Source organism: Protopterus annectens, chromosome 5.part0, assembly GCF_019279795.1.
Source record: "Protopterus annectens isolate FY-2018-M chromosome 5.part0, PAN1.0, whole genome shotgun sequence".
In the NCBI taxonomy this organism is placed as follows: Eukaryota; Metazoa; Chordata; order Ceratodontiformes; family Protopteridae; genus Protopterus; species Protopterus annectens.
The window spans coordinates 1098339703-1098352300 of record NC_056735.1 but is presented as its reverse complement, the minus strand read 5'-3'; the positions used below and the strand labels follow the sequence as shown (position 1 = coordinate 1098352300).

Sequence of the window (12598 nt, the reverse complement as noted above, 5' to 3'; positions counted from 1 at the left end):
AGTTTTGTAGCAACACTTTTTGTGCCCTGGGCATAACTGTAATTTGTTACAAGTCCAACTTAACACCTTCATGGTTACCTTTCTCAGTGCGGTCATAGATTTAGTCCAGTTAAGTTTTCATGACTCAGCACAATATGTAAAAGATTTCATGAAGGAAGTTTCTTCTGTGCCAATGGCAAGATGATACCTCAGGGCTGTGAGGCACTTGGCCAGTATCTTGATGGTTCCTCGTGGAAGTCTTCCTGAGGGAAACGTCATTTGGTTTTGAGGAATGTCTGAAATTAAGTATCAGACACCATAGAGACTGTAATTCTAATAGTGAATTCTGTAAAGATAGAAATACTTTGGTGGCAGGATCCTTGCAACCTTTCAGTGGGAGTATCACTCCTGCTTTTAGCACTCAACTGTCCAGATTTTTGCAGAATGTTCAGATCTTTGCCTCCTACTTTTGGTCTGTTCCTCAAAAGTTGTGGTTTTAATGGCAAATCACTGAGGATTGAAGTCACTAAATAAGAACATACGTTGGAGTTTCAGACTTCATATTTTTCAAAAAAATGCATGTTAATACAAATCATGTTATTATAACCACTTTTAAAAGTTTGTGAGAGCAATATTTAAAATCTGCCCCTATTTTTGGGCTTGTGTCCCCCCGTTATTTTAGGCTTTGTCCAGATTTCTTTCTTTAAGAGGTTGAGAGGTATGCAAGTCCCGCCTCTTTCTCCTTGTCAACATGTGGTGACAGAATCCTCTGGATTATGTTCAAGAAGGCCACTTCAAATACCTGTCATTGTCTCCACAAAACTCTTCACCTTAACACAAAAGAAGTGAGAGCATGTAGAGAAAATTACATTCTTTTAAGAACTACTTTATCAAGTGCCTATTCAGATAAACATGGACAATGCAACTGTGATGTGGTACATATCCTGGCAAGGAGATGCAAAAGATGTTGCATTCTTTGTAGAATGACCCTACTAATTTGGAATGGGCAGTCCAGTACAGCCTGTTCCTCTCAGCAGTCTATCTAAGCAACATTACTAAAAGTGAAAACAAAACAAAGGACACTTAGCTCTCCAAAAACTCCTAACAGTTTAATTAAGTAAGCACTTTCGTACAGATCAATGTCTATACTTACTCAGACTTAAAGAAGCATAACAAATGCAGTCTTTTAAATAATGAATCTCATGCGTAATTAATCCACCCTTTATAGTCACATGACTTGATTAAATTGATTAAGCCATTCTCATCACACGCTTCAACAATGCATATAAAATAAACACTTTTAAAATATGTTAAACCTAATCAATAGTTCTAAATTTTACTACAACTAATGCTGAAATATATATAAAAAAATTATATATATATATATATATATATATATATATATATATATATATATATATATAAATGAGACTTTAATGAGATAGAATAAGTTTAGATTTTATTTAAACTCCTTAGTTTCAGTATGCATACTATTGAGCAGACATCATTAATGCCTGGATACCTAAAGGCATCATACCTAAATTGCCAAAGGAGCTCACATTGTTCCAGCCATAAAGAGTCTGGTCCACCTCTAATTGATCCAACGTACCTGGTCAATAACACGGAATACAAGAGTGATCTTGGTAAGTAGCTATAAGCTTTGCAAGGGCATTTTCAACCTTTCCCATTCCTCATAGCATATAAATGTTCATATAACTGGTCTTTAAGCCTCCTGTCAGTTTTTCCTATATGAAACACAGGGCAGCACTTACATTTAGCCAGATAAATAATACACCTAGAATTACAATTAAATCTCCCATTAGAAGATAACTTGATATCCCTGATGGTGAAAAAGGCCTGTATCAATAAATTTACAGTAAGGGCATGATTCACATATGAACATGCCCTTAATCCTAGAATTATTGGCGTTTTTACGTTCTAAAATGGATTTCAAGTTCTGCCCTCTTCTAAAAATAACAGTGGGCTTAGTGGGTAATGTACTCCTCACATTTTCATCCACTGTTATTAAATCCCATTTCTTAAATAAAATTTGTTTCAACAAATAAGCCTCATTGCTAAAAGAGGTAATAAAGGTAGATGAAAAATCAAAGGGAGGTTTAATATTTTGTGCACCCACCGTTCCAGTTATGTTTCTTACAGGGTCTGAAATTTCAACCCTGGAGTCCTTCAAAATGGCTCTAAAATTACCTGAAATTCTTTTAATGGTCACTTCTGTTACTGCTTCCACTAATACTTGTGGGTAACCACGTTTCAAAAATAGGCTCTTTAAAAATTCACATTCAGCCTGAAAATCTACTTACAGACCATTCTGGCAGGCAGCCCTTACAAACTGTCCCTTAACAGATTTTTTCTGATGTTCAGGGTGGGAACTAGAATAATGAAGGAAGGAATTAGAATATGTCTCCTTCCTGAAAATAGTAGTCACATATTGCTGCCTGATATTATCCTTGCTTAAGCAAATTTCCAAGTAGAAAATCTTCAGCTCCTTAAAATCACTTGTGAACTTTAAAAATTCTGTGGTACTATTCATGTAACCTATCAAGTCATGGAATAAATCCACGTCCCCTTTGAAGATGATAAAAATATCGTCTGGGTTATGAGTATATAAATAAATATTCTCGAGAAAGGGGTTGTTACTGAATATATATTCCTTTTCCCAAAAACTCATGATAAGGTTAGCAAAGCTAGCCCCACAGGGTGATCCCATAGCAACCCCTTCTGTTTGCACATAATAGGATTCACCAAAAAGGAAAAAATTAGTAGTCAAGATAAGATCCAAAAATTATTGTACCAAATATAGTTCATTACTATCAATACCCTTCCTTACAAGAACTTGGCTGGCCTAATCAATACCAAGCTCATGTGGAATCACAGTATATAAATCGCTAACATCCACAGTAGAAAAATTATAGTCTTTTACATAAGCCAATTGATTCACATTCTCCAAAAAAACAAAAAAAAGACCACAAGTCTTTACAAACCTGTGTTTCATCAATTAGAAACAGTTTAAAATGTGATCGACAAATTTTGCCATAGGGTATGTTTTGAATTACGTCCGTTGACTATCGGACGAAATGGGGGGTCCTGCAAATCTTTGCGGATCTTCGGAATTCCGAAGATAACAGGGACCTGTGGGGCTGGAACTGTAAGGAAGTTGAAAATATCCAATAAATATGAACTTCAGTGAATAAGTCATCCAGAAATGATCTAATCTTCCTATAAGCTTGGTTAAGCTCATTCAAAGAAACATGCATATAACTAGTATTATCTAACAGTTGCTCCATTGTAAGTATGTAAAAATCATTGTTCATGATAACAATACCTCCGCTCTTATCTGGTTGGGAGATCCTTAAATTACTGTTAACCAAAGTTTTCATTAGTCAGTTCTGTAGCAACAAGGTGGTTATTACCAGAGATACTAGATACACTTTTACATAGTTGTAAGCTCCTGAAGTCTAATTCACAAATATGCTCAAAGGCAGTCAGAGCAGGGTGCATTATAGAGTTAAATATACTGTTCACCTGAAAAATGCTCCTTTCAGAAGTACTATTGTTGACATTGGAACCAAAAGCTAATTTCAAATTCAGTTTTCTTGTAAACAGTTTGGTATACCACCAAGGATTTTAAGTTTTTTAATTATTCCTCATTTCCTGTGGGTACTGACTTGGCTGATATTTTAGTGAGGGGCATGACTTTTGTACCTTCCAAGAATGCTAATTGGCAAAAACATTGGTCAATGTAAAACTGCCTATAGGAAAAACTGACAGGAGGCTTAGAGACTGGTTATATGAACATTTATATGCTATGAGGAACGGGAAGGTTGAAAATGCCCTTGCAAAACATATAGATAATTATCCAGATCACTGTTTTGTGTTCCATGTTATTGACCAGGTAGTTGGATCAGATAGGGGTGGACTGTTCTCTATGGCTGGAACGATGTGAGCTCCATTGGCAACTTAGGTATGATGCCTGTAGGTATCCAGGCATTAATGATGGTCCTCTCAGTAGTATGCATACTGAAATTAAGGAGTTTAATGAGATAGAATAAGTTTAGATTTTATTTAAAGTCTCATTTTATATATATATATATATATATATATATATGTATGTATATATATATTTCAGCATTAGTTGTAGTAAAATTTAGAACTATTGATTAAGTTTAACATTTTAAAAGTGTTTATTTTATATGCATTGTTGAAGCGTGTGATGAGACAATGGCTTAATCAATTTAATCAAGTCATGTGACTGTAAAGGGTGGGTTAATTAAGCATGAGCTTCATTATTTAAGAGACTGTGTTTGTTATGCTTCTTTAAGTCTGAGGAAGTATAGACACCGATCTGTACGAAAGGACTTAAACTGTTGGGAGTTTTTGGAGAGCTGAGTGTCCTTTGTTTTGTCTTCGTTTTTCCAGTTGTTTGTTTTCAGTATTTTACTTGTTCCAGTAGGCAACATATGTGGCCAGATTTTATCAGTAGTCAGATGTCCCTAGTGCAAGAATAGCAACTGAACACTTTAGAGTTTCACTAGATTGCAGACCTCTAAGACTTGCCAAATGTCTCCTTAAACCAACCCATTCAATTTTCAGTATTTTGTCCTACATACCAGAATGTTGGATGGCCTTATTTTATGTACTTTAGCTGTTGATGCTATACTAGATGGGATCTCATTTGGCTACCCTATGTTTTCCTGTAACGCAATTTGCCATGTTACAACTCTGTATAAATACTTCCTATTTCCCAAAGCAGTTGTGACCTCAAATTAAGTAGGGGAGTATGGGGATGAAACCCTTTCCACAAGGGGATTTGTCTCCAAAAGAAGAAAAGATATCCCACATATTAATTTCTCAGTGTGTTGCAACTTGCAACGTTATAAGGGAACTCCTTATTTTAAGAAAGTTGATCAACTTTTTGTTTTCTTTTAATAAAGGAAAATTGGTTTCTGCTGCTTATCACCAAAGAAAAATTTATATTACAGTTTGCCTGTTGTCCTGCATTTTTGTTATGGTGTGTACATCATAACTTTTCATTGTCCTTTTGTGGCTCATTTTACAAGAACTGCAGCTAATTTAGCATACTTTACCAGTGTTTCCACTCAGGATGTATTGGAAGCAGAAATACGGATTTTGACCATAGTGTCACAGCACAGTATAAGCTATCATCTCCTTCTAGGAATAGTATAAATTTTGGTAAGATTGTGCAAGGGTTGGATTCTTTATATATCCGCCTCATATGGGGTAGCTAATCGTACTTGAGATACTACCAAAATATTACCATGTGTTACTGAACCCTGTATGCATATTCACTTCACAGAACCTGTCATCCCACTCTCCCAGTCACAGTACCTTGTAAATGTTAGCTTGAGTATACACTTATAATACATGTACTCCATCTGCTCAGTATGTAAATGGGGAAAACATAAAAATATATTTTTAATTTTCATGTGAGAGCTTCAACCCCATCCCCCCAAACCCATGCAAGCATGCACACACACATGCCTGAGTACAATATTATTCTCACTCCAGTATGAAAAATGACCACTAACAGGAAATGTTATACCTGTCCTGCTAAGTTTTTGGGATGCACAGAACTCACACCTCCCAGAACTCTGTAATATATAAAAATTCATTGCAATAATGAACAATCAAGAAAGCAGAAGCATATGATGACTCAAGGCACTGTGATTGGGCAACTGTGAATTTGGCTTGGGTGTTGTGACCTAGTGCTGTATATCTGTATTGCTACAGTGACCCCTACCAAGGTAAGGTAGCAGTTATGTTGAAGTACTTACCATAACAGTGGGTCTTTTGAAGAGCGGTTACTTTATCTTCCTCCTCTTCTTTTTTATTTAAGTTGCATTAGGTTTTGTCTTTGTTCCATTAAAATGCCACCCTTCCATATTCACTGTTTGTTGAAGTTTATTTTTCATTTTTATGTAAGTGCATTTTTATTTATATTATTTTAATTTACTTGGACAAGAAATGGTTTGTAGTTAACTTTGATGTGCATACAAACTCTGTCTCTCTTGAGAGTCTTTTACCTGCATTTTCTTCAGTGCAGAATCTCATTGCAAGGTATCATTTATTGATGCAGATAAACTCTGCTTGTTTTCTTTTTCAGCTCAAACTTCTGCAAACGGAACTGAATGTTGAAGAAGTAATAAATGACCGAAGTTGGAAGGTAAGGCATATTTTTAGGTACACTGAATGTCATTGCCAAAATATGTATGTATTGTTAATTCCCTCTTCCTGTTCTGCTTGTCAGTACTCACCATTTGTTTTATACAACACCCGACTTTCCAGAGAACCTCTGTTGCTGTGTTCTGGCCATTCCTGAATGATGCCATTTGACTAACTAGCTTTCCTGATTCCTCATAGCTATAGTATTGCTAGTTATTCCATTGTAGAAAGGGTTCAGGACTGAGTTTTCCAGAATAGTTAAGGCAAGGGAGTTGAGATAACATCTTCCTAGTTACAGTTGGATCCTTTTTGTATCTCTGTAATGCGCAGCAGTAGGTGTTAAAGACATGGTCAACAGAATGACATAGTATGAGACAGTGAAAGACACTTTTCTACTGCATTTCATATATTTTATTAGACTGTACATGTTGGATGTGGAGTGTCATGAAGTTGTTCACAACATTAGTAGTACAGTGTATAGTATGAAAAATGTAACTGTATACTGGAAATTTTTGTCTTATTTGTACTTTAATCCCAAAAGGCTAGTGGGCTTTTTTCAAGGTAGACCCGAGGTATTATTTATACTACTAGGGGAAATTTGGCCAGGGTATCAGGGAACTTCCCCCACTCTTGGTAGTAGGGACTTCTGGCCCAGATAAACAGGGAGAAAACATGGAGGCTGTAAGCCAAAGTGAAATGGTGGCGAAAGTATCGAAAATGGATAAATAATCGCTACCAGAAATGTTCTCAAATGATTTGGGAGCAGAGAAAATGTTTTTGAGTGGAGAGGAGATCAAGAAGGAAACGGAGGTTAATGCAGAGGTGGAAATGGATTTGGAGCAAAATTTTGAATCTACAGAAACGGTGAAAAAATGCATTATGTCAACCCTCCAGTTTGGGTGGGTTGCAGGTTGTTTATCTGGAGGAGGAGATAAATCAGAGTGAGCCAGAAAGTGGAGCTGCAGTATCCTGGAGTGAGATTATGGAGAAAATAGAAAAAAATGTGCCAGAGAAGGTTCCAGAGAAAAAGACATGCTGAAATAGTGGGAGAAGCAGCCAAAGAGGAGATGTGAATAAAGGAAACGAAGAAATCTGTGTTTTGAGTGAGCAGTAAAAAGGAAGTTGGTTTGGACAGATACGAGGTATGGGACAGTATTATAGTACCACTGGGTGTTAAAAGTTGAAGAGGGAAGAGATTTCATTTTAATTAACTAAGAAACATTTTGTGACTTGATATTTGAAACTGGTCAAGCTGTGGAAAATATTTTTGGGGGTTGTGAAAAAAGAAAGCAGACTTTCCATGCTCTGACTATGTTGTACAACCCTTTTTTGATTCAGTTTAGAACTGAAGTGGAAGCACTGAAAGAACATTTGTTGACTGACACTACTAAACACTAGTAAAATATACGATGAAAGAGGACTATGGACTGGGGGATGGGAATGTGGAGTGATTTTAAAAATGGAAAATGACAGAGTGGTACATATACCTAGTATTATTAATGTTTGTGGTAATAGATGTGTGAAATAGAGGACAATCTAAAACTTGCTGTTTTTGTGGAAAGAATGATCATTTAATGAAGGTGACAAAAAAGGTGTTTGTGTACAGACAGGTCATAATGCAAAGAAATGTGAATTAAAACATAAAATGTAGCAATGCAGGACATTCATGGTTAGAGTATGCAATAGAGACAAAAGAAAATGAAAATAAGAAACTGTAAATGAAGTTATATAAGAAATAGAAGAAGATATACTGAAAAAGTAGAAGTTGCTTTGAAAATTAAAGAGAAAGAAAAAGAAATAGATGAGACGTGAAGAGTCAGAGTGGCATGTAGTAAAAAGCAAGAAAAATTGAATAGGAAGGTGAGGGAGAGAGAGTTTTAAAAATATAATGGTAAGAAAATAAGGGCTAACATCTTTTATACAACAGTTCTATAAATCTGAAAATTTTAGCTTTAAATGTGAACAATACGAAAAATAAAGAGAATTATATATTGCTGTGCAGCTGTAGGTGCTCAAATAAGTGTTAGAGGACATTAGATTGTTAAAGGAATAGGAATAGGGTGCAAATACGCTTTAGAAATGGTACTGTTATTTGGAATATAGGTAAAGGCACGTGTTCAGATATGTTTATATTGTGTAAAGAGAATATAAAGATATTATATACAACAGTAATAGAACTAGGGAGAATAGCTGTAGTTGATTTGAGATGGAAAAAAACGTATAGGGTTATAGCCTTTATATGTGTATGTGACAAAAACGATAGAGAAATGAAATTTGAAACTATACATAATTATGTTTGTGTGAATATGGATATAATGGCAGGTGACTTTAATTGTAACCTAAGGAATAAAAAGGACTGTGATGTTAAAATACTTACAGAAATTGTGAGGAGTGGACAATTAAAAATATGGGACCCGTTAAAAGAATGAAAAAAAGAAATGTATCACTTTTTAATATCAGAACATTTAAAAATTACTCAAAGAATAAACTGTATTGGATTTTCTGATCATGTGGCTATTTGGATAAAAATTCATGAAAATGAGGAATGTATTAAATTAGGAAAAGGAATAAAAAGTATTGATGAAATAGAATTGGATATAGGAGAGAGAAAATAGCTGATAGAATTATGGAAACAGCATATTTAGTATGCAACCTTTCTATGAAAATTGCACCATTTGGTGGATACATTTTAAAAAGAAATATAAAAAGGTATTTTTAGAATGTGTAGAAGAGAAGAAAAGAGAAACAATGGAGTACAGCATGTTAAGTAAAGAACACTTTAATGGTTTAGTCGAAAATAATATATGGAAAAGAGAAATTTCTAAAAAATAAAATTTATATGTTGTTGTTGTCTTTCGGCTTTTCACGGTTAGGGGTCGCCACAGCAGAACTCCGGTCCGCTAATGATTGGCAGTAGATTTTGACAAACGCTGAGGTGCTAGCTCGACGTTCAACCATCAGCGAAGGCACGCCCATTTACACATGTCTTTCGAACGCCCACCAAACCGCGAGGATGACATGCAGACTCCAGACAGAAGGCACTCCCCGCACTCCAGCCGAGAATCGAACCGGAGAGCCTCTTGCTGTGAGGAAACAATGCTACCGCTGCACCACCGAAAGAAATAAAATTTATTTAAGCAGCAATATTGTTTACAAGGAAAAAGGAGGAAATAGCACCATATTTATCTAAAATAATGAAAGAAAAAGAGAATTAAATAAAGAAGGGAAATGAGAAGCAATATATGAAATAAGAGCTATGTACTAGATTTATATGGCAAAAGAGAAGTTGACATAGAACAAATTTATAATGGTGAGAGATTTAATGTCTGCATCCTCACTACCTCCCCTTCTTTTAATGAACTGAGCAGTTTGCTGGTCTTATCATAGTAGGACTTCTGGTACAAATGCTTTTTCAGCAGTTGAGCTTTCACTGCTTTGTTTTTTAGCACATAGAACAAATTGCTGCTAATTTGGTATTGTGGTTCTGATTTGTCTCTACATACGTCTCTGGGCAGGTGAACCAAGATGAACATCACAAGGAGTGTTTCTGAGATTAAGCACGTTTGGATCGCTCTAACAGCTATTTTGCACTTTAAGCTGCACATTCAGCCAAGCTGTTTGACTGTGGATAGTCAGGACTACTTGTAATATGAACAAAGTCCTATGTTTAAGCAAATTGTTTGAACTGCTGACTTGTAAGCTGTGCATCATTGTCAGAAATGACTCTGTGCGGACTACCATGGACAGAAAGCTCTAAGCTCATCAAGATGTGGAAGAAACATTTTGCACTTTTGTGACTTCAGAATCAGGTTGCTCATTGTCATGCTGTTCTGTGGTTTTCCGGGCGATTGGAGTAAATTATCAGCAAGATAAAGAACCTTGCCTTTTGTGTAAACAGGATTGAAGTTGTACTTTTTCAGTCTGAGCATCATGCTTTGTATTCTTGCAGGAGCTGTGCGCATAGTCTTTCTCAAAATAGTGACTAGAGGTTGGATGGTCAGTTTCTATCTGGATAGGTCAGACATAAATGTAATCATGGAACTTCAAACATGCAAACACAATTGCCAAGAGTTCTTTCTCAGTCTGGGCATACTTTATCTCAGCTTGGATAAGAGTTCTCGATGCATAGGCTACTGGTCTACCCTCTTGAAGAATGATTGCACCTAGACCAAACTTAGAAGCATCACAGGAAAGAGTTAACTGGTTTGTGAACATCATAGTATCTTAAAGTAGATGGACTGGCAGTTTTCTGTTTCAGGACATCAGATACTGTTTGGTGGTGTTTTGACCAGGACCAGGTTACATCTATGCGTATCAGTTCTTTCAGCGGTGCTGAAAGTCGACTCTGTCTGGAATGAGCTTGCCTAAATAGTTGGACCATGTCAAGAAAACGTAAGGCTTGGACATTATCTGGAGCTGGCATCTTGAGACTTGCTGTTTGCTTGGAAAGATCTGGTCATAAGCCTGAACTGGTAAACAAATGATCAACATAAGTAACTCCTCGTAACCTGAATTTACATGTCTGAAGATTCAGTTTAAGATTCACTTCATGAGCTCTCTCTAAAACTTTCTTGAGGTTTCTGTCCTATTCGACTTCACCATTGCCTCCTACTAGAATATCATCTACTATAATAGCACATGGGTAGCCAGAAAAAAATGTGTTCTGTCACAAGCTGAAAGACTTCACTGGCAGAATTAATTTCAAATGGCATTCTCAGAAATCTGTACCTCCCGAATGGTGTACTGAATGTCATTAGCAATGAAGATTTTTGGTCCGGCAAAATTTGCCAAAATGAACTTTTTGTCTAAGACAGAAAAAACAGTGGCATTTGGCATCAGAGCAACAACTTCCTTGACTGTGCACATAGGATAATGTCTTTTTGTGTACTCCATGAAGTTAGACCCAGAAGTAAGCCCAGTTATCAGACTCATGGTACAAGCAGCGAAGCACACAGCAAAACCTGTAGCAAGCCTCATAGTGAGATTTTCTTATGAACTACTACCGTGGAGGATACCCATTCATTTGGTTCTTCTACTGGACAAATGACTCCTAGCTTGCACCATTCTGTCCAGCTCAGTTTTGATTCTGTTCTGCATAGCAAATTCTCCAAAGCAAATTTTGAGAGAAAAATAGTTAAAGACTCAAAAGACAATCATAAGGCCTTCTTTAGCTATGTTAGAAACCTGGGAGGAAACTCCCAGATATGCTCAGAACTAGTTCAAAATGATGTGAAGATTACTGATCCTACAGACATTGCCAACATACTGGCTGACAGGTTCAGTGCAAACTTCTCCCTCCCCCAAAAGGAGAGATATCTATACCAAGCGATTGCAGCCCCCCAAACATCTCCAACGCCCAAGTGAGAACTGCTCTCTCCAAAGCAAAAAACACAGCATCCATGGGACCTGATGGTGTCCCCGGCTGTGTGCTCCACGAACTCAACGAGGAATTAAACCCACAGCTAGGACAGCTGTTTAATCATAGTCTTACCTCTGGATACTGCACTCCAGGAGTGGCGCACTGCAACTGTGGTCCCACTTCACAAAGGCGGTGCCTCCACCGACCCTGGAAATTACTGGCCCATTAGCTTGACAAGCCTTATCTGCAAAGCCATGGAGAGGATCATAATGGACCTCATAAATAAAGACATAGGGAATTTGCAGACTTTGGACCCATCCCAGTTTGGCTTTGTCAAAGGCAGATCATGCCTTCTAAACTTGGTTGACTTTTTCAAACAGTCACCAAAGCCATTGATGAGGGAAAGGCAGTCCATACAGCCTACCTCGATCTGGCGAGGCCTTAGATACAATACCCCACTCGGGTATCATTGAAAAACTCATCAGCTTAAATGTTAACCCATACATCACAAGATGGGTTGCAAACTGGCTGAGTGACAGAACCCACAGGGTCAGAGTTGCTGGCGCCATGTCAGACTCAAAGCCTGTCACAAGTGGTGTACCACAGGGCTCAGTCCTGGCCCACTCTTGTTTGGCATCTACTTTTCCAAGTACAAGCAAACACAGGAGGGTTATGGCTGACAAAGTTTGCAGATGACTGCAAACTGGGCCATAGTAGAAAACACATCTGACACAGATATCCTTCAGAAGGGTCTCACAGAAACGGATAACTGGTGCCAGAGCCATGGCCTAAAGTTAAATGCCAAAAATGCATAGTCATACCCTTCGAAAAACAAGGTTACCCCTAGCTACCAAATAGGTGGCAATCCACTGAGTACAGAAGAAGTTATCAGGGACCTGGGGACCCAGGTTGATAGTAGTCTGTCATTCGACACCCATGTAGCTAAAGTAGTTAGGAAGACCTTCTACATTGCCCACCTTATCATGAAGGGATTCTCATCTAGATCAAGGGAGGTCATAGTCTCCCTATACTCATCACTCATCAGACCAATGATTGAGT

The 12598-nt window shown here is 37.2% G+C and overlaps 1 protein-coding gene across 4 annotated transcripts in view; it reads left to right on the top strand.

The window, feature by feature from the left end:
• Positions 1-12598, top strand: part of MIX23 (mitochondrial matrix import factor 23) — a 438171-nt gene that overhangs the window by 252415 nt on the left and 173158 nt on the right. For all 4 annotated transcript variants that reach the window (XM_044070967.1, XM_044070968.1, XM_044070965.1 and 1 more), the window contains one exon: positions 6122-6181. In XM_044070967.1, coding sequence (XP_043926902.1) covers positions 6122-6146 — 25 coding nt within the window. In that variant the 3' untranslated portion in view covers positions 6147-6181. The remainder of the gene's footprint in view (positions 1-6121; positions 6182-12598) is intronic.